The 22311-nt window shown below is 40.6% G+C and overlaps 1 protein-coding gene across 2 annotated transcripts in view; it reads right to left on the bottom strand.

Moving 5' to 3' along the window:
* Window positions 1–12988: 12988 nt before the first annotated feature.
* The window catches only part of LOC138950624 (protein ERGIC-53-like), a 44236-nt gene continuing 34913 nt past the window's right edge, over window positions 12989–22311 (bottom strand). For both annotated transcript variants that reach the window (XM_070322330.1, XM_070322331.1), the window contains one exon: window positions 12989–21745. In XM_070322330.1, the coding sequence (XP_070178431.1) occupies window positions 21709–21745 (37 nt within the window). In that variant the 3' untranslated portion in view covers window positions 12989–21708. The remainder of the gene's footprint in view (window positions 21746–22311) is intronic.

Raw genomic sequence — 22311 nt, 5'->3', positions numbered from 1 at the left:
CTAACTCACAAAACACTTTATATGTTAGTGTTACTGTAAATGTGTGTGTGTGTGTGTGTGTGTGTGTGCGTGTGTGTGTGTGTGTGTGTGTGTGTGTGTGTGTAAGAAAGAGAAAGAGAGTGGCTGTGCCGTGCATGTGCATCTGCGTGAGTGTGTCCGGAGTGTGTGTGTATGTTTGTGTGTGTATGTGTGTGTTTGTGTGTATGTGTGTTTGTAAAGGTGTGTGTGTCCGTCTGATTATATGTGCGCATGAGTGTGTGTTTTGTGTGAATGAAGTTTGTGTGAGTGAGTGAGTAAGTGAGTACGTATGAGTGAGTGAGCGTGTGAATGAGTGTGAATGAGTGTGTGTGTGTGTGTGTGTGTGTGTGTGTGTGTGTGTGTGTGTGTGTGTGTGTGTGTGTGTGTGTGTGTGTGCGTTCAGTTTCATTCAGTGAGTTCGACAGCTTGACTAATTGTAGTAATTTCGCATTACGCGACTTGTTTAATGATACACTGAGCACAAAAAGTTAAGGATATTTTTTCAGCGGTATAGCCCAGATGTTAAACAACACCTTTTGGGTCAGAAATATACGTGTAGCACATTATTATGAAGATCAGTCTTTCTTATGCTCAAAAATTTGCTTCTTGGATCTGAGCAATATTTTGTATGACGTCACAGGTCCGTGACCACGCCTACCCTCACAAATGGCGTTTTTTGACGGCATGATTCACTTTCAACCGTCGAAACGGTAACTTAAACTGAATGATATGTTACATTTTTTACATCCGAAAGTTTGTTTGGTGTCTTACCTCCATATACGTTTCGTTCAAATCAGTCGCGCAGTCAGGCTGATCTAACGTGTTAAAGAGAGCAACCACAATCATAAAACAAGTCGCGTAAGGCGAAATTACTACATTTAGTCAAGCTGTGGAACTCACAGAATGAAACTGAACGTAGTCCGCCGCTAATTGTTGTAACCTGGGGGTCTATGTGGACAACAACCTGAGCTTCAACAAGCATGTCGCCCTTTCAGCAGCAAAAGCCAACAGAGTCATGGGGGTCATCAGGCGTTCCTTCGACTACCTCACAGTAGAAGTTTTCCTGCAGCTCTACAAGTCACTTGTCCGTCCTATTCTCGAATATGGCCACGCAGTCTGGCAGCCGCAACACAAGACACTTTGTCAGGAGGTGGAGCGCGTGCAACGAAGGGCAACCAAGCTTATAAGCTCGCTGAAAGACAAACCCTACAGTGAACGGCTGGCCACTTTGAAGCTACCTTGTCTAGAGCATCGTCGCAAGAGGGGGGACATGATTGAAGTCTACAAGTACCTTCATGGTTTCTACAAGACAGAGCGGCCACAGTTCTCTTTCTTCGCTGGTAGAGACACCCGAGGCAGTACCCTGAAGCTAAGCAAGCCCCGCTACAGACTCAATGTCCGAGGCAACTTCTTCAGCGAGAGAGTTGTGAACACGTGGAATAGCCTGCCAGACCAGGTCGTGACTGCACCATCTGTGAATGCCTTTAAGGCCAGGTTGGACGCCCACTGGAAAGATCTCCCCTCTGTGTTTGATCCTGAGTGCTACTAGTAACTAGCTAGTAACTAGGCTGATCCCACCATGCATGCCAAAGTTGCTAAGGTTACTACGAAAACGACCACAGAAGGATGAACAGGCCTAACTGGCCTCAAACATCTAACAAGTACAAGTACAAGTACAAGTACAAGTAGTGCAAAAGGTAGTGAAAGTGACGAGCCTGTTTGGCGCGGCAGCAGTTGCGCTGTGCTTCATAGCACGCTTTACTGTACCTCTCTTCGTTTTAACTTTCTGAGCGTGTTTTTGATCCAAACATATCATATCTATATGTTTTTGGAATTAGGAACCGACAAGGAATAAGATGAAATAGTTTTTGAATCGATTTCGGAAATTTAATTTTGATCATAATTTTTATATTTTTAATTTTCAGAGATTGTTTTGAATCCAAATATAACATATGTATATGTTTTGGGAATCAGAAAATGACGAAGAATAAGATGAAATTGTTTTTGGATCGTTTGATAAAAAAATAATTTTAATTACAAGTTTCCGATTTTTAATGACCAAAGTCATTGATTAGTTTTTAAGCCACCAAGCTGAAATGCGATACCAAACCCTGGCCTTCGTCGAAGATTGATTTGCCAAAATTTCAATCAATTTAATTGAAAAATGAGGGTGTGACAGTGCCGCCTCAACTTTTACACAAAAAGGGCAAAGCCCATACGACTCACATGCTTGACCTTGACCTTTACATGACCTTGACCTTGAGCTAAACCTAGCAATGACATCATACACTAAGAACTGCTTTACACATGTTTCCTACCAAAATACATGTGACCTTGACCCAAGGTCAAGGTCATCCAAGGTCATGCAACACAAAGCTGTTAATTCAAGACATAGGAAGTACAATGGTGCTTATTGGCTCTTTCTACCATGAGATATGGTCACTTTTAGTGGTTCACTACCTTATTTTGGTCACATTTCATAAGGGTCAAAGTGACCTTGACCTTGATCATATGTGACCAAATGTGTCTCATGATGAAAGCATAACATGTGCCCCACATAATTTTTAAGTTTGAAACAGTTATCTTCCATAGTTCAGGGTCAAGGTCACTTCAAAATAATGTAAAAATCCAACTTTGAAGAGCTCCTGTGACCTTGACCTTGAAGCAAGGTAAACCAAACTGGTATCAAAAGATGGGGCTTACTTTGCCCTATATGACTAAGTGCCAAAAGGTGCTCACAGAACAGAAGACGACTTTGTTTTACAATAAAAATGTTTCTAAAACCGTGTGTCTGCTGAAAATTGGTGTGTGTGTGGATGAATGTGCGAAGAGATAGTGGACATAATTTCGTGTGTCTGACTTGAACGGTTTTGAAGTTATCTTTGTTTAAAGTCAAAAATAACGCCAAAACCGGCCATCTGAAAACGGACATCGTGATACCTCGTGTTTTGAATATGCCACAGAAAAATAACAAGAAGCACAAATGAATTGCATTTAGTTTGATTGAATGCCTGAAACATCGCTTTACAGACGAGACCAAACGTCAAATCTAAATCTCGAGAGAATTTTTTTTTTTCGATAACCGAATTTTAAGGTGTCGCACGCAAGATGTGTCGTCATCACGGCATACATTTTTCAATCGCAGATATTTACTAAATTTCTTTTTCAAAAATTCTGGAATTGATGTCGACACGTCAAGCGATAACGGTGTATCAAACTGCTGTCTTTCAAGTAATCCAGCAAAGACTGCAGAACTTTTGAACAGCATTTTTGAAAACGATTTGAAAATTTCGTCATATCTTGCGTGCGACAAAATGTTCAGTAATTAACGGTTATTTTCTTTTAAAAACAAAATTTACATGTACAAAGATCTACTTCATCTACGGAACCACGTGACACATTCTGTGTTCAAAATTTGTGAAGAAATCACGAACCACGAATGCACTATCAAGTGTTGAAATTATGTCGTCAACATCTTTTCAGATCTTGCGTGCGACACCATCTTGCGTTCAACATAAAATGTCACTACCTTATCGAGTTTAATGGGTAAAACTAACTATTTGTTGTCTTAGTTTAATCTTCTTAATTAAAAGCGTAATAATACCGAACTTCCAAGATGAATTTTAATTGAGATTAGCGAAAGAGCGGGCACGCAAGTCGACCTTAAAGTAAAAGAATGATAACACGAGCATTTGTCGTGTTGTCTTGCGTGCAACACATTGTCCAAAAAGGAAAATGTATATTTTTCTCAGACGTTTTTTAAGTTGAAACCTTGAAACTTCACACACATTTGGGGTTTAATGGCCCCCATGCATGGTAAAAGTCTTGTTGACCCTTGTCAGATTTCAAGGTCACGGCTGGGTCACATGTGGTTCAGAAAACGGATGAAACATATTTTTCAGAGATTTTTGAAGCTAGAACCTTCAAACTTCAAACAACGCTTTTGCTTAATGATTGTTCAACATGGAGAATTCAAGGTTGATCCTTGAGAAATGTGAAGGTCATAGCAGGGTCTCGTGTGGGTAAAAATGAGATTGTTCGGACACTGCATGTAGCATGGAAGGACAAAACATAAGTCATGTCATATTTCAGATATCAGTACATTTACAAATGGACAACACCAGCAAACATGAACCAAGTCTGGTCGGCCTTAGTCAAATGTCAAGGTCAAAGTGGCGTTATGGTTTGGGTAAAAAAAAAAGGAAATTGTATTGAACTTCAATTTATATAAAACCAAAGTCTGGTTGATCTGTTTTAAGATTTAAGGTCAAATCTGTTATTTAAGGTCAAATCAAATAGAATTTTGTTGATGCTTAAATCTTTGAAACTTCCAACAGGTTTGAGGTTTGACAACTTCTGGACTTTGAAATCTGGTATGGTTGATCCTGGTAATATTAATTGGTCAAAACATCAAGATCAACAATTATAAAAATAAGCACTTTCACCAATGTCAAGTGAGCAATAGCAGCAAACGTGAGTCTTATAAAGATTATCACTTTTTGTGTGACCTCAACTTGACCCCTCTGAATGCTCTCAATCATGGAAATTGACCACACTTTGATTATAACCAAACAACATCAAAACTTTGGAATGTGTGAAGTTTCAAAGGTGTTTCTTAAAAGGCGTTCGTGAAAATGACAATTGTATGTGTCTGACTTCAATGCGACCCCGCTGCGACCTTGACGTTTGATTTTATCAACCAGACTTTCATCATGTGTGAATGACTTCAAACACTATAAAACTAGTTGAAGAAATTGACAATTTTTCAAAGTTTAAGCCAGATGGCACTGCTGTGACCTTGAAATTTGACAAACATTAACCAGGCGGTCACCTTTTTTAGAAAATATCCTTAAAGGATCTTTAACCTTACTGTGACCTTGTAATTTGATGAGGTTTAATCTAACTTGCGTAGTGTGCCAAGTTTCAAGGCCCTAGCTTCAAAAACATATGAGAAAACCTCATTGAAAAAAATGTATATGTTTGACCTCAACGCGACCCTGCTGTGACCTTGACTTTTTCAACCAGACTTTAATCGTGTGTGAACATTATACACTAGAACTGTGTGTATTTTCAAAGCTCGTGCTATAAACGCGCTGAATAAATTGAAAATATTCCACATTTGGACCAGATGTGACCCCGCTGTGACCTTGAACTTTGACAAAGATTAACCAGCAGGTCACTTTTAATGAGGTTTTATAAAAATGCTGAAAGTATGTGAAGTATGTAAAGTCTAACTGATCTAGTATTAAAACATGTAAGACGTGACAACGACAATTTTCCAGTTTGCAAAGGAAATTTAACCTCGCTGTGACCTTGAAATTCAATGTTGTTTAATGTGATGTGCACCATACCTGGAGGTCATTATACTTTGGTTGTGTGCCAAGTTTCAAAGCCCTAGCTTTAAAAACGTGCGAGATAACCTTAATGCTATGACTCAGTGCCGTTTTGAATGATATAACGAACAAAATTATCGTTATTTGTAAAATCATTTGGGTAAATTTATCTTTTCTTTTCGTAATTGGGTTCCAGCATCTGTTGTCTTAACAAAAATCACAATATCAGTCGTGTTTGTCAACTTTTATTTTTTAGCCCCTTTGTCCGCTTTTCGTGCGCACCTTTTGGCACTTAGTCATATAACATAATATAGGTGAGGTATTAAATCTCAAAAACTTCAGAGAAAATGGGAAAAATGTGAAAAATAGCTGTTTTTTAGACAACATTTATGGCCCCTGCGACCTTGACCTTGAAGCAAGGTCAAGATGCTATGTATGTTTTTTGGGGCCTTGTCATCATACACCATCTTGCCAAATTTGGTAGTGATAGACTGAATAGTGTCCAAGAAATATCCAACGTTAAAGTTTTCCGGACGGACGGACGGCCGGACGGACGGACGGGGGGGACGGACGGACGGACGACTCGGGTGAGTACATAGACTCACTTTTGCTTCGCATGTGAGTCAAAAAAGCCGGATATGACGTCATCAAAGGTATTTATCGAAAAAAAGAAAAAAACGTCCGGGGATATCATACCCAGAAACTCTCATGTCAAATTTCATAAAGATCGGCCCAGTAGTTTAGTCTGAATCGCTCTACACACACACACACACACAGACACACACACACACACATACACCACGACCCTCGTCTCGATTCCCCCCTCTATGTTAAAACATTTAGTCAAAACTTGACTAAATGTAAAAAGCAAAAAATCCAGGGGTGTTGTGGTGTTTTTGCTGGGTAGCTGCAGTTGATATGCAATAAATCTATAACTACAAATAGGAGCCTCTCCAAATGTCACAAAACGATGACAAAGACCCTCATCTGTATTCGCGCTAGTGTTTATAGCAAACAGAACCCCAGAATGGACGTTGTAACGGTGTTCCGTTAACATATGTAAACGTTCATAACGTCCCAGAAACAAATGTGACATGTACGCAACTTTGTATACTTTGCACGAAATGGTGCCATTACATGTGTGCCAAGTTTCAGAAACATTCTTTCACGGGCTCAAAAGTTATAGCCTCATGACTTTGAAGAAATAAAAAGTAAAATCTCACTTCACTGCGCTGTTCTATGTTTTGTGGATGACCTCTGCAAAACTCACATGAAGGTGGCTGAGTGGTCGGGACACACAGTTTCCACTATTTAGGTTAATTGCACAAAGCTCAGCGATTGAACGTTCTTTCTTTCTTAGTTAAGATCTGCTATTAGGTGTGTTGTTTTTTAAATGTGCCTTTGGCACGGTGTTATGGTGTGCGAGCGCGTGAGTTTATGCTTCTGTCTGTCTGTGACTACGTGTGTGTTTGTATACATGTGTGGATGATTAAAAAAACAAAATCAGAAGAGCTCCAAATAATTATACTTTCATGAGTTCGTTTCACTGTACCCGTAGCTTGATGTTCACGATGTACGAATTAAGGGACAACCAAAAAGGCGTTCTCTCTGTGTCATATCGAAAAAATAACGGTTCTGTGTATAGTAGGCCGTTATGACCTCGAGACAATGCTCTTACAGACTCTTAAAAATCTGGCGATGTCCATCTCCGACATAGCTCCATTTCGTAGCATTCCAACTGTCTAATTTGTCACAGCAAATGCCAGATTGTGACTCGCCGTTATCAAGACGACGATGAGAAAAACCCAGTGTTGCCTCCATCTGACGTCATATTTTTTTTTAATCATATGACGTCATGTCTGCATTCTTCTACATTTTTGATTCTTTGTCTTCTTTACTTCTTTCTTATACAGCACAGCTGTGTTCAAAACACGTGAACATTTCTTGTCTGCAACTGCTACTGAGCAAGTTGTTCGCATCATCCGTGAAGGCTATGCGCATCCTATCGGAGAACGGGAACCAAAATTATAGAAAATGTCCTTTAAAAAAAGTTGCGCGAAAAGACACCAGGGACAGTATTTTACCCTCTTTTCAAACGATCATGAAACTTGGCACACATGTAATGGGGCCATTTTTGGCAACGTGCACACATGCTCGGGTTTGTTCAGCACACCTCCTCTTCTTAATGAGCTTTTCTACAGGACCACACTGGAGAACGTCATACCTGAAAACACAAATACAAAATGTGTGGTAGGGCACTCGATCCATGCATTGGTAAAAGATGTATTGCGTATGAAAGCCTGTTTTGTTTTTCAGAGTGACAGTGACAGACAGACAGAAATCCACCCAGCCAGCCAAGCTAGCAGACAAGCAGGCAGATAAAAAGAGCGACAGTGATATAGAGATAGAGAGAGAGGCAAAAAGGCAGACAGAGGCAGACAGGCAGACAGACAGACAGACAGAGACAGAAAGACACCCAGCCAGCCACGCTAGCAGACTGGCAGGCAGATAAAAAGAGCGACAGTGAGATAGAGATACAGACACACAGAAAGGCAGACCGAGACAGAAAGACAGCCAGAGCAAAGAGAGAGAGAGAGAGAGAGAACTGAAGAGAGAGAGAGAGAGAGAGAGAGAGAGAGAGAGAGAGAGAGAGAGAGAGAGAGAGCAATAGACATACAGAGAGACCGACAGAGAAAGATGAACTCGGTCTTGGTCACCAATTTGTTCACCTCAACTGTTGCGAGCTGGTTCTAATGTGCTTGCAGCAGACCCAGCACAGCACAGATCCACTTCTGGAATCTTAAGCTAAATGTGTCCCAAGACACACATTTTGTAGTCCTGGCATCCTGAAAGGCAGAGGCCCCAACCTACAGGTTTGCTACCATACCAAAAACGCCTCCAGACACGGGAACTTGGGAGCAGAGGCAACAGCTCCGCTTGAACCTCAGAAACCAAATGTGCCTCCAGACACACAGATCCCTTAGACGGCCGAGGCTGTGGCCTCTAAGGTTCTCTTGTACCAAACCGCCTCCTGACTCTGCATCAGATTGCTTGCGCTGGCATCTGCTTACATAGACCCACATTAAGTCACCACCGAGTGGTAGACACAGACGACATTTGGTAGCACTGACTGACAGCTTCACGGTAATGCGTACCCATAGCGCGGCTCTGCATGGGTGGGAATGTTCTGAGCAAAACACTATGTGTTACTCCATACCCCCCGCCCTCCATGGAACTTCTTGACCCCAACAAATTGGGGGGTGGGGGGGGGGAGTTTGCCCAGTCGGTAGAGGCGCTGGCTTTAAAACCGGTTGTTACTATCAGCGTGGGTTCAACCCCCAAGTTCGGCGCGGGATGTGTGTCCCAGAGTCAACTTTGTGCAGACTCTCCTCGGTGTCCGAACACCCCCGTGTGCACGCATGCGCACGATAAAGATCCCAGGGTCACAGCGAAAGCCTCAGGCCTTGGAAACACGAATACATGCATGCAAAAATATGAAGCCCGGGTGTCCGTTCGACCAACAGCCATGACGACCCAACCCGGTCCCTAGCCCATTTCAGGTCTCCTCTAGCAGCCGGCAGCCGGCAGCCAGCTGTCTACATCCCCCCCCCCCCCCCCCCCCCCCGCATTTTTATTTTTATGTTTATACAAAGCCTGGTTTTCCCGTGTAACATGCCCCTAATGGCTTTGTTGTGAGGGCGTAAAACTTACATTTTCTCAAAGATGAACTCACTTTGCCACTGTCGACTTTTGGTTGCGTTGTTCACGGCCAGTGCAGTCTTGACATCTTCCACACTCTTGTTATATTCCGACTTTGGGATTAAACAATATGTTTTATTTTCCTCACGTTGTCTGAAAAGTTCTGTGGTGAACTTCAGTTCAACATCTGCATTGCCTGCCATCCTGTTGGGCTGCCTATCAGCAAAATGAACCAAACGCGGACTGAACTGCAAAGGCTTATGGTCTGTCAGATTTGGTAGTTCAGGTGTGAGCTGTTTTTACATGAGTTTTCGTAATCCCAACACCACAAACTTCTTAAAACTTATTTTCACTTTCCTTTCATGTGGCTGGCTTGGCGGGTTGGTAGTGTGTCGGACCCAAAAATTGAAGAAGTTGGTTCAAATCATGCTCAAATCAACTTTTTTTTTCTTCTAACAGTAAATCTATCAAAATCACAATGTAAAATAAAGAAAACGGACTCTTTTTTTTTTTTAAGAATTCACAATTTACTGAAACGTTTTTCAATGTTCAGTAAATTTGTGAAAAAATGGCATTCCCATTTCAGGAAATTCGCAAATTTCCTAGAATTTTTAGGAAATTCGTGAAATCCCCGAGTGAAACAGGAAATTCACAAATTTACTGAAATTTTCAGGGATTTCGCAAATTTCCTAGTTTCGAGATTTTACTGTAACATATCTAAAAGAGAAAGACAGGCAAACAGAGAGAAAGATTCAGACAGAAATAGACAGACAAGAGACAGAGATACAGGGCGAGAGATAGAGAGACAGACAGACAGAGACAAAGACAGGGGGAGAGACAGAATGAACGAACGAACGAACGAACTTTACCACTGAAAGATACAGATTTTAAGCCTAGTCTTACAACCTGTCCCAGCTAAAACTACGACATAAAATCGGGGACATACAGAGAGAGATCAAGAGAGATAAGGAGACAGACAGAGAGATCAATAGAAAGACAGAGATAGATCAACAGAGAGATCAAGAGACAGAGAGAGATCAACAGAGAGACAGAGATAGATCAACAGAGAGATTAAGAGAGAGACAGAGGGAGATCAAGAGAGAGAGACAGATAGAGATCAAGAGAGAGACAGAGAGAGATCAAGAGAGAGAGACAGAGAGAGATCAACAGAGCGACAGAGAGAGATCGAAAGAGACAGAGACAGACCGGGTTCTAGTTATTGTTACCGGAAAAGGGACATAAGATGTCAAGTCACGCAGAGCAAGATACTATACATGTACGTACTACCTAGGCAGGTTTACGTTGTCAAAACAATAACAATAACCTTCGTCTTATCTTCTGGCACTTTTGGTTCGCATTACACCACCACCAAGACAAACCGCACCAACACGCTCGACAAAAAAAGAAAAAGGGTCACACATAAAATCCAGAACATTTGCACCAAAATAATGTAAGTCAAAACATAAGATAACAACTAAACAATGTTTGCTTTTTTGTATCATGTTTCTTTTATAAATCCAGGGAGCAAAAACGGGAGTGCTAACAAAACAAGAAATTCCTCTGATAGGAAAAACACCCCCGTCAAGGGAAATAACCTTCTCAGTTGGTGGCAGTGAGAATGGTTATTTCCCTTTGACCAACGGGGGTGTCCGTCTATAAGTCGTTGTATAATTTTAATCCACCAATAACTCCCTAACCGTGTGTTTGACTGGTCCCAATGTTTGTAAGGACCGTCTCAGGAATGTATAGAACCTGTTCACCAAGTTTGGTGACGATCGGTCCGTTCATTCTTGAGATCTACTTGCGAACACAAACACCGCCACAAACACACAAACACATCGAGTGAAACCTATACACACCCCTATACCGGGGGTGTAAATATAAATAAGGATACCTGAGAATACCTGTTCAAATGTGAAGAGAAATCTTGTGTGTAAAGACTGCGTTCAGCTATTATATCGAAGAAAACATTGAATCTGGTTGAGGCGGAACAAGCGAGGAAAACACCAGCAGGATGAAGTTGGTGTGCCTGATTTGGCTGTCCGGTCAGTTCATCATACAAGCTCCCTATGGCATAGAGGCTGTTCCTACTGGACTGGGAGAAGATGCTCAACTGTTGCTGAATGAGAAAGGTCAGTGGGGGTGGGGGTGGGTGGTGTGTGTGTGTGTGTGCGGGTGGCTGTAATTTGTGTTTGTGCGAGTATGTGTGTGTGTGTGTGTATGTGTGTGTGTGCGTGTGTGTGTGTGTGTGTGTGTGTGTGTGTGTGTGTGTGTGTGTGTCGAAGATAAAATGTTAATAATTCATGATTGTGTTGAACATCCCGGCCAGTGTGCCGCAGTTATTAAATCAGTGATCTCCTTCAGTTCCAAAACGTAAGCTTGCAAAATATGTTTTAATTACTTTTAGATCATTGTGCAAAGACGAAAACGTTCGTCCAAAATAAACAGAGTTTACAACAACACAATCGTATGCATCATGAGTTTTCTGAATTAACACTGTAGTCTTGATCTGTAGAGTACTGCCAGTGTTTGATGACATCAGTCTTCTTCAGTTTTGAAACACTATACATTGAACACTAGTACCGCAGAGCATTTAGTAGGGAAAAAATGCAAAAAAGTATTCATGGAAGCATTCCGAGTATACGCCAGCTATAGTATAGTGACCGAGTATCAATATTGTAAACATGTCTCTATAGGCCTATAGCTCCACGTGTGTGTACACACACACACACACGTACACATAGCACACACTCATAGTACAGTCTCTTGATCTCTTGATCTTGATCTTGATGATCTTGATCTTGATCTCTCCACCACTCTCTACATGTTTGCCTATTTTTGTGGGATCATCACTAAAGGCACATATGGAACCAGAATGTATTGTTGAGATCAAGTTGTATGGTTAACATGTCTCAGTAAAGTAAAGCAATGTCACCTTCGTTACATGGTTTCCCCTGGGAAACAGCCAAGAATAACCCAAATGCGATGAGAATGGCCGGTTCTCCCCAAAAACTCTACTGAAGTACAGTATAAAAACTCTACTTAGGTAGAGTCTGAAAACCTTGCATGAAGTGCACTTACTGTACTGAAGAAGAGTTTTGGGGGTAAGGTACTGTTGATTGTAAATTTCAAAAATCTAGTTTGTTGAATGTTAATTATTATTATTATTGTGATCATTTTTATGCGCCTAATCTAGATATAGCCCTAGGCGCTTACATATTAATTTCTGCCGTTTGAAATGGAATTTTTTACAGACAGACAAACAAACTTTTTTACACACAATACATAACGCATTCACATCGGCCAGTAAAGCTCAGTAGCCTATTAGGCGAGCATTCACCTTTCACGGCCTTTATTCCAAGTCAAACGGGTATTTGGTGGACATTTTTTTTATCTATGCCTATACAATTTTGCCAGGAAAGACCCTTTTGTCAATCGTGGGATCTTTAACGTGCACACCCCAATGTAGTGTACACGAAGGGACCTCGGATTTTCGTCTCATCCGAAAGACTAGCACTTGAACCCACCACCTAGGTTAGGAAAGGGGGGAGAAAATTGCGGCCTGACCCAGGGTCGAACTCGCAACCTCTCGCTTCCGAGCGCAAGTGCGTTACCACTCGGCCACCCAGTCCATAGTGGTAAATAATGTTGGAATGCAGTCCAAATTGTTGGTCTGTTTGTGGGCATGTTGAAGATGTGCTATTATTAGAAGAATATTACACCTGGCATTTTAATCAATCAAAATCAAATTAAAAAATGTCAACATTGACACATACACACAGAAATGCATGCATGAGAGAGAGAGAGAGAGAGAGAGAGAGAGAGAGAGAGAGAGAGAGAGAGAGAGAGAGAGAGAGAGAGAGAGAGAGAGAGAGAGAGAGAGAGAGAGAGAGAGAGAGAGAGAGAGTCCAATCACACAGTTCCTCAAACAACACAGATGAAATGAAAAACATTTTATTATTCTAAAATACACCCACCACATTGACTGACTTCCAAAACATATCCCACCACCATATTTCACTGAATAGTTTCTCTTAAATCTCTCAACAACAGAGCACCCTTAAGAACAAAATCAAAATATAGTCTTTCAACAACATGACTTTCTTTCTTTATTTGGTGTTTAACGTCATTTTCAACCACGAAGGTTATATCGCGACGGGGAAAGGGGGGAGATGGGATAGAGCCACTTGTCAATTGTTTCTTGTTCACAAAAGCATTAATCTAAAATTTGCTCCAGGGGCTTGCAACGTAGTACAATGTATTACCTTACTGGGAGAATGCAAGTTTCCAGTACAAAGGACTTAACATTTCTTACATACTGCTTGACTAAAATCGTGACAAAAATTGACTATATTCTATACAAGAAACACTTAACAAGGGTAAAAAGAGAAACAGAATCCGTTTGTCGCCTCTTACGACATATATACTGGGGAGCATCGGGTAAATTCTTCCCCCTAACCCGCGGGGGGTGACTAACTATAGTAATGGTTCAAATTGTCATATAAAACAAACATTATAGACAGATAACATTTAACATATGATTGAATGCAGGACACTGTACAGGTTGTGCCCATCCACACAATGTTTCTACTACTTGTCACTCTTGCTTTAACCTCAACATTTTTTTTTTTAACAAAGTTTAACATAACTTAATGTCATCACTCAAATATTTTTCTTGACACAGTTTAAAAATCAAAGATGGAATCTGAATAATTTAAATATGCTGCAAATAAAACTAGAATGTTTATATTTTCAAACACCTGTTATAAAGTAAATAAAAACAGAATATCCACAAACACCTGTTATCCAGTTCAAGCAAACTCTGATGTGGCTCAACTAACTGCCAGGTCAAACACAATATGTAGAGTATGAAGAGAGAGAGAGAGAGAGAGAGAGAGAGAAAATATATATAACAAGTATGAAGCTGGTGACATGTGATATATGGAATGTTAACACTGCTGGAAGGATTATATAATCATGCATGACCCTCCCCCCCCTCCCCCCAAAACATATATATATAAGAAAAGTAAACAAATAAAAGTCAAAATCAAAGGTAAGCAAAAAACAAGTAACAATATTTTGCCAGCTATGCCTCACTGCTTGAAAACAAGTTGTTCAATTCAGACCTGAATTCCAAAATCTCAGAATAGTTCTTTTGCCTGTTGTATTTAGGTGCAGAATATGCTAGTGCAAGATGTACTCACATGGGGACCTTTGTTACATGCAATTTGATGACTCTTTGCATAATACATGCGTACACATTTTCTGTTAAGTTCTTCTCGTAACTTCAGCTCCCAGGATTAATTGAATTGCAGGGAAGGTTCTGAAGCAAAGTTTTGAGAGCTGACTGTACGGAATAATTCAAGTTACGGGAAGAGGAAATTAGAGGATTCAAACTCCATTTTAAGTATTTACTTCGTTACTCTTTCAGATATTTATTAAGACCGTAACAATGCGACATACAAATTCAAGGAAAGTGAAGGACACAGAGTAAACAAAAGCCCCCCAACATTAAGAGTAATCTCTTCCACGAACTGGTATTTACTTCACTGTATTTAACATGTGTAAATCCATGTGTTAATATTCAGTGGTGTACATATCATTTTTATTCTGCCATTTATTTGTCAAAATCTCAATACAGAACTTAATACACCTAGTGATCTTTAGATGACTAGACTTTGTGCAAGCTAGGTGTCAACTTTTAGTTCAGGTCACCTGCACTATAAAACAGCAATTTTTTTTACAATTTTTGCACATGCGAATCTACCTTTTATGTCCCTGTAAAAGGTTGTAAATAGCTTTACAAGAAAATGGAGAACAAAAAAAATTAACTCACAAAATTAACACTTCATCATAAATCCTAAAGCTTTTGTCACACGTTTGTTTCTGAGAAAAATAGTGAAACTACAGTTATTGTCATTAAATAAAATGGGTAGGGGTGCAGTTGCAATGAGTAAAATAAAGATTTATAGACCACACATGACAATATGATAGTTATCTGTTTACACTGATGCCACACTATAAACTTTGAATGTAATGCGAATACATGTTTCAGACATGTAACAAACTCATCATCATTATATCACAAGCATAACATTTCAGCCACACAGAAACAATAACACATATCAGAATCACCACTGCTCTCGATCTGTAGTAATATGGTGGGTAGACAAGAGAACTCAGACTGTTCACATAAAGTGCAATTGTGACCCTCCACCACGAAATGAGTCGCATGTCACCTCGCGCGGTTCTGCGCTAGGCTTAATATAAGTCCGGGGAGTGTCTGGTAACAGGGTGAGGGTCACCTTAGTCACAGGCTTATAACTCAAACAGTTTTCGCTCTTTTCTAAAACGGTTTTCACCACTGGATAGAGCATAAAAAACTCTTTAGGAAAATGTAAAAATATGAAAATCATGCAAAGGTGACATGCGACTCATTCCGTGGTGGAGGGTCACAATTTACTTCACGTGCACCATAGATGTCAAATAATTCTTTTCAAATCACCAGCATGCAAGACTTTCTTCACAAGAAGCACCAATACAGGTAAACATGTAATGCCTTTATGTTGTCACTTTAAATTCTAAGGCTTCAGCAAGAACGCACTTACACCGGAACCTCCCCTTCAAGACCCCCTGTCTTTTAAGACCATAATTATGTTTTCCACATTTTCAGTTCATCAATCTGTAAATTTACATCCATTTAGGCGGGGATGTAGCTCAGTCGGTAGCGCACTGGATTTGTATCCAGTTGGCCGCTGTCAGCGTGAGTTCGTCCCTACGTTCGGCGAGAGATTTATTTCTCAGAGTCAACTTTGTGTGCAGTCACTCTCCTCGGTGTCCGCACACCCCCCCGTGTGTACACGCAAGCACAAGACCAAGTGCGCACGAAAAAGATCCTGTAATCCATGTCAGAGTTCGGTGGGTTATAGAAACACGAAAATACCCAGCATGCTTCCTCCGAAAGCGGCGTATGGCTGCCTAAATGGCGGGGTAAAAATGATCATACACGTAAAAGCCGTGGGAGTTTCAGCCCACGAACGAACGAACAAACACACATCCATTTAAGACCTGATTTTCTCAGATGTTGTGAAGGTCTCAAAAAGGGGGATCTGTTCTCTGATAACAAGAACCTCCCCTTTCAGACCTCCAACAATCTGAAAAAATCAGGTCTCAACAAGGATGTTTGTTTGCTTAACGCCCAGCCGTCCACGAAGGGCCATATCTGGGCGGTGCTGCTTTGACATATGTGACCCTCCACCACGAAATGAGTCGCATGTCACCTCACGCGGTTCTGCGCTAGGCATAATATAAGTCCGGGGGGTGTCTAGTAACAGTGTGAGGGTCACCATAGTCACAGGCTTATAACTCAAAAAGTGTTCACTCTTTTCTAAAACGGTTTTCACCACTGGATAGAGAATAAAAAACTCTTTAAGAAAATGTAAAAATATGAAAATCATGAAAAGGTGACATGCGACTCATTCCGTGGTGGAGGGTCACATATAACGTGCGCCACACACAAGACAGAAGTCGCAGCAAGCACAGGCTTCATCTTTCTTTCTTTCTTTATTTGGTGTTTAACGTCGTTTTCAACCACGAAGGTAACCGCGACGGGGAAAGGGGGGAGATGGGATAGAGCCACTTGTCAATTGTTTCTTGTTCACAAAAGCACTAATCAAAAATTTGCTCCAGGGGCTTGCAACGTAGTACAATATATTCTTTCTTTCTTTCTTTATTTGGTGTTTAACATCGTATTCAACCGTTCAAGGTTATATCGCGACAGGGAAAGGGGGGAGATGGGATAGAGCCACTTGTTAATTGTTTCTTGTTCACAAAAGCACTAATCAAAAATTTGCTCCAGGGGCTTGCAACGTAGTACAATATATTACCTTACTGGGAGAATGCAAGTTTCCAGTACAAAGGACAAAACATTTCTTACATACTGCTTGACTAAAATCTTTACAAAAATTGACTATATTCTATACAAGAAACACTTAACAAGGGTAAAAAGAGAAACAGAATCCGTTAGTCGCCTCTTACGACATGCTGGGGAGCATCGGGTAAATTCTTCCCCCTAACCCGCGGGGGGTACAGGCTTCATGTCTCACCCAGTCACATTATTCTGACACCGGACCAACCAGTCCTAGCACTAACCCCATAATGCCAGACGCCAGGTGGAGCGGTCTTAAAAAGGAGGGAGTCTTAGACTGGGGGTAAATTTACAGAGGTTAAAAACAGAAAGTCTAAGAAAAAATGGTCTTAAAATGGAGGGAGTCTTAAGTTGGGGGATCTTCAAAGGGGGTTCCACTGTATGCACATTGCCAGTTAAAAACTACGGCGACAGATCACAAACAATCCTAAATCTCAATGCCCCAGATAACACAAAACTATGAAAACTGCCAGTGAAAACTACAGCTACATATGATCAATCCTAAATCTTAATGTCCAAAATAACACAATTCTATGAAGACTGACAGAAAAAATACAGCAACATATCTTGGTCGATCCTAAATTTCAAATGTCCAAGATAACAAGATGCTATGCCGACTGCCAGTTAAAACCACAGCTATACAGATGAAGCGTGTTAAACACGGTCAAGACGAGCGCTGTCAAAACGGAGAGAGGAAGCCCGTTAAAACCACAGCTATACAGATGAAGCGTGTTAAACACGGTCAAGACGAGCGCTGTCAAAACGGAGAGAGGAAGCCCGTTTACCACAGTTTGGAACACACAGGAAGCACAACACTGACACGCTTCAATGGCAGAGGCTGACAATATCCATTGGATCCTCAGTTCACAAGTGCAGAAAAAAAAGAAAGAGAAGAAGGAAAACGATAACTAACAGCTAAACACTGCATTTCATTTCTAAAACAAACTCAGCCTCATGGAGTTAGAACAATATCAGTTTGTGTTATTGGCTTTAAGCCATCAATCTTAAGTGTGTGCACATACATCAACATAATATACTCAACCAACAGCAGAACAACATCAGAGAGAAAAAAATGAGAGAAAAAGAGCAAAATATTCAGAGAAAAAAAGAAGACCATAGCTTGCGATGTTATCGGTGTTGGTCATTGTGATTGAACAACAGTAACGGCACACAAAGACCAACCTATGACTCAACAGTACAGGTACACACACATGATGAAATGTCCACATTCACACACATGAACACATTCATGACATCATGTATTCCAAAACATGTGCAACGCAAAATGAAATGTCAACGCGTACATACATCAGAAACATGATAAAACGTCAACATGCATTCACATGATGAAATGTCGGCATTCACACAGATGATGAAATGTCAGCATTCACACACTCGTCACACACATAATGAAATGTCAACATTCACACACATAATGAAATGTCAACATTCACACATACAATGAAATGTCAACATTCACACATACAATGAAATGTCAACATTCACACATACAATGAAATGTCAACATTCACACACACAATGAAATGTCAACATTCACACGCACAATGAAATGTCAACATTCACACATACAATGAAATGTCAACATTCACACATACAATGATATGTCAACATTCACACACGCAATGAAATGTCAACATTCACACATACAATGAAATATTCACACACACACACAATGAAATGTCAACATTCACACGCACAATGAAATGTCAACATTCACACATACAATGAAATGTCAACATTCACACATTATAAGATGTTTGATGGGTTGTTGACAGACCAGCTTTTTTGTCGTCCGAGGGGGAGCATATCGTCTTTTGTTTCATATTTATTGACGAAGGCCGCGGTCAATAAATATGAAACAAAAGTCGATATGCCCTCCGAGGACCGACAAAAAAAGCTTGTCTGACAACAACCCATCAAACATCGTTTTTGTCATCATTTTGGTAGCGCGAAAATAATTGCATCATCAACAGAGGGAGCCATGAGTTGAAACGCGAGTTTGATTTTGAAAATACCGTTTTTGGGGCCCCGCCACGCTGTTGCAATCACTGAAGGCAGGCGCGAGAGTGAAGGCGCTACAAGTACAAGTGAAAGCGAGTCAAGGAGATCTGTGTATTAATTTGATGACATGTTGAGACAAGTATGTCAGGTTTGAGGAAGAAAAGTTCTGTAGGTTCCGACTAACTGAATGGTGTGTGAATCCAGCAGTACGCGTCTTCGACTTTGGGCCGACAGCAGCGTTTCATTGCAAAGAATGACCTACATTTTGCATTTGCTTGCGATGGGATTGCCCCGCTGTTTCGAAGAGTTGCTTGTTTGCGGCACTGTCTCGGTTCGTGACATCTCTTAGCAGATATGTGGATTAAACGTGCGACGAATCGAGAGCAAGGAATAGCAGAAAGCAAAGATGAGTGAGTCGCTTTTCTCTTGTTTTCCCTCTTACCTGTGAGCCGATGAACCCCCGAGCGATTCTATTGGGTTTTGTTTTGAATATCCATGTAACCGGCTTTCTGTAACTATGGTAACTGGGCATTTATTCCCCGGGGAACATGACATTTATTTCCCAGATGCTTGTGAATGAAAACTCATGAAAATGATGACAAACAATGAAATGTCAACATTCACACATACAATGATATGTCAACATTCACACACGCAATGAAATGTCAACATTCACACATACACAATGAAATGTCAACATTCACACATACAATGAAATGTCAACATTCACACACACACAATGAAATGTCCTCATTCATATAAGTGTACACAAACATGTTGAAATGTTAACATTCATAAAATGACTAGCTCTCACAACATGAAACAGGTTGAATGCGGCCATCCAGTTCATTGCTATCACAATCACGGTTGAAACAGTTAACTCTGCTGGACTAAAAAAAAACTATCAAATAACATCCAAATATTATATCTCTGTGTTCTCAATTATCAGTAAAGTACCTTCAGGCATTTCTGAATTGAGCGCGAAGTCAACTTTGCAAAGTCTTTTTACTGAACATTCTGTGCTAAAATTTCATGCAGCGAGCTTCATGAAGTGGACTTCGCGAAGACGACTTTGCCCAGTTAATGACGGGCTTAACACATCCAGTCACGCTTTCTACGAGGCAGATGAAAGTACCCTCTTTGTCGTTGGGTTTGTAATGCTTGCATCCTATACACCGGACTAATCAGATTAAAATATGTGACAAGACTAGATATCCAAGTCTCTACAGCAAAGGATATTGCGTAGTAACCTTGCCTGGTTTTGTTTCTTTGTTTTGGGGAGGGCTCTAAGACAAGACTTGAACTGACTCCATGTGTGAATAGATCCCTCACACACACGCACACAAACTATGCACGCATCTGCAATACTATACAGCTCTTTTTTTTTTTTCAGAGACTTTGACATTGAAGTTGACCATTTAAATCTGTGAAGGTCTGTGATGTTCCTCTCATAGATCTTACTCACTTTGCAACACCACAAGCTTACTATAAAGACCAGAACTTTGACTAGAAGATATGCCAATTATTTGCAATCATCTATAAGACCAGTGTTAAATCACGACCCACTCCGTATTGATGAAACATCTTATGCTAAACAAAACGCTTTTATGGTTACAAAATAAATTACGTCATATTCCACACAATACATTCCCTATCCCCAAGTAACGCAGCATTCATGTAAACAACTCTAGCATTATCTTGTGCCGAACAAAAATGTTTATACTTTTATTCTTGTGCCTATGCATCTCAGCGACACATAACTGGATTATATAAATCACCCCACACCAAACAGACTTCCTGTTAATCCACCTTTTAAATCAACACCATGCAGCTACACATGATAAACCAGTTCATACAACTTCACCACAAAAGTCAGGGGAGGCAACCGCAGCAAATGAATGCTTCATGTAACAGGGTTACAAAAATGCACACATAACACAACACTTTAGTTTCTAAATCTTACTCCTACTGTCTCATGGCAAGCCGAACGAGCTGTGTTAAGGCACACACACAGTCAGCATGAACATTCTATTTATTATTAACAAAGTTTACCAATGAAAAAACAAAATCAAATTGTGAACATTATAATTCAACTTTCAGAAAATATGGATGACATATTTGTTTTGCAGTAGCTGACTTTCTTATACATTTTTCAGTGAGGGTGTATACATAATTTGTGTACTTTGGTGATAATGTTACGTAACAAATAATGTCATCTCTCTTGAGCAGTCATTCTTGCAACTCATGCACACAAATCTCTCTCACACACGCACTCACACATTCTCACTCCCACACTCATTCACTCAGTTTACTCCTGGTAAACATACAACAACAAAAACCTGCAGTAAAACACCGACACATACAGACTTGTCCCATACCCGCTCGAATATAACACATGCACATACCAGCGATCTCTCAGCCTTACATATACTAGCTCTCAAACCAACTGGCGCTGAATTTTCGGCACATCTACCGCATTTGTATGATTGAGAACTGATTGCAATAATAGCACACAACCAGAACACACACACAGTTCATTTTTCGGTGAGTCATCTTACCATACACACTTTAAAAGGAGCCTCACATACGCACATTTACACAAATAGTTCACTTTCCCTATATGCACACACTCACACACAGACGTAGCAGCCTGACCCTGACATACACGCAGCGGACACATCATGTGATACTCCTAGGCTTGTGGAGGGGTCAGTAAAACTTCTTGGCTGTCGCCTCCTTGTTTTGTCTGCAAAAGAGCAACACACACTCCCTGTAATAATGCACCTACGTCAACAAGCACTGTCATTTGTGTCTGTATCACACGTTTTCTCTACACGATAGAGCTCAGCTTTCAGCAATGTATACTCAACAGCAAAAGACAGTATGGTAGAACCAGCCTTTTGAGACCTTCAAAATCTGAGAAAACCATGTCTTAAAAAGGAGTGAGTCTTAATTAACACGTGGGTAAATTTACAGAGGTTATGAACAAAACGTCTGAGAAAACACGGTCTTACAAGAGAGGGAGTCTTAAGTTACAGGGTCTTACAAGAGAGGGAGTCTTAAGTTACAGGGTCTTACAAGAGAGGGAGTCTTAAGTTACAGGGTCTTACAAGAGAGGGAGTCTTAAGTTACAGGGTCTTACAAGAGAGGGAGTCTTGAGTTACAGGGTCTTACAAGAGAGGGAGTCTTAAGTTACAGGGTCTTACAAGAGAGGGAGTCTTAAGTTACAGGGTCTTACAAGAGAGGGAGTCTTAAGTTACAGGGTCTTACAAGAGAGGGAGTCTTGAGTTACAGGGTCTTACAAGAGAGGGA

Source organism: Littorina saxatilis, linkage group LG16 (genome assembly GCF_037325665.1).
Source record: "Littorina saxatilis isolate snail1 linkage group LG16, US_GU_Lsax_2.0, whole genome shotgun sequence".
Taxonomy (NCBI): Eukaryota; Metazoa; Mollusca; class Gastropoda; order Littorinimorpha; family Littorinidae; genus Littorina; species Littorina saxatilis.
Note: the sequence above shows the minus strand (reverse complement) of the source record. Positions and strands in the feature narration are given on the sequence as shown.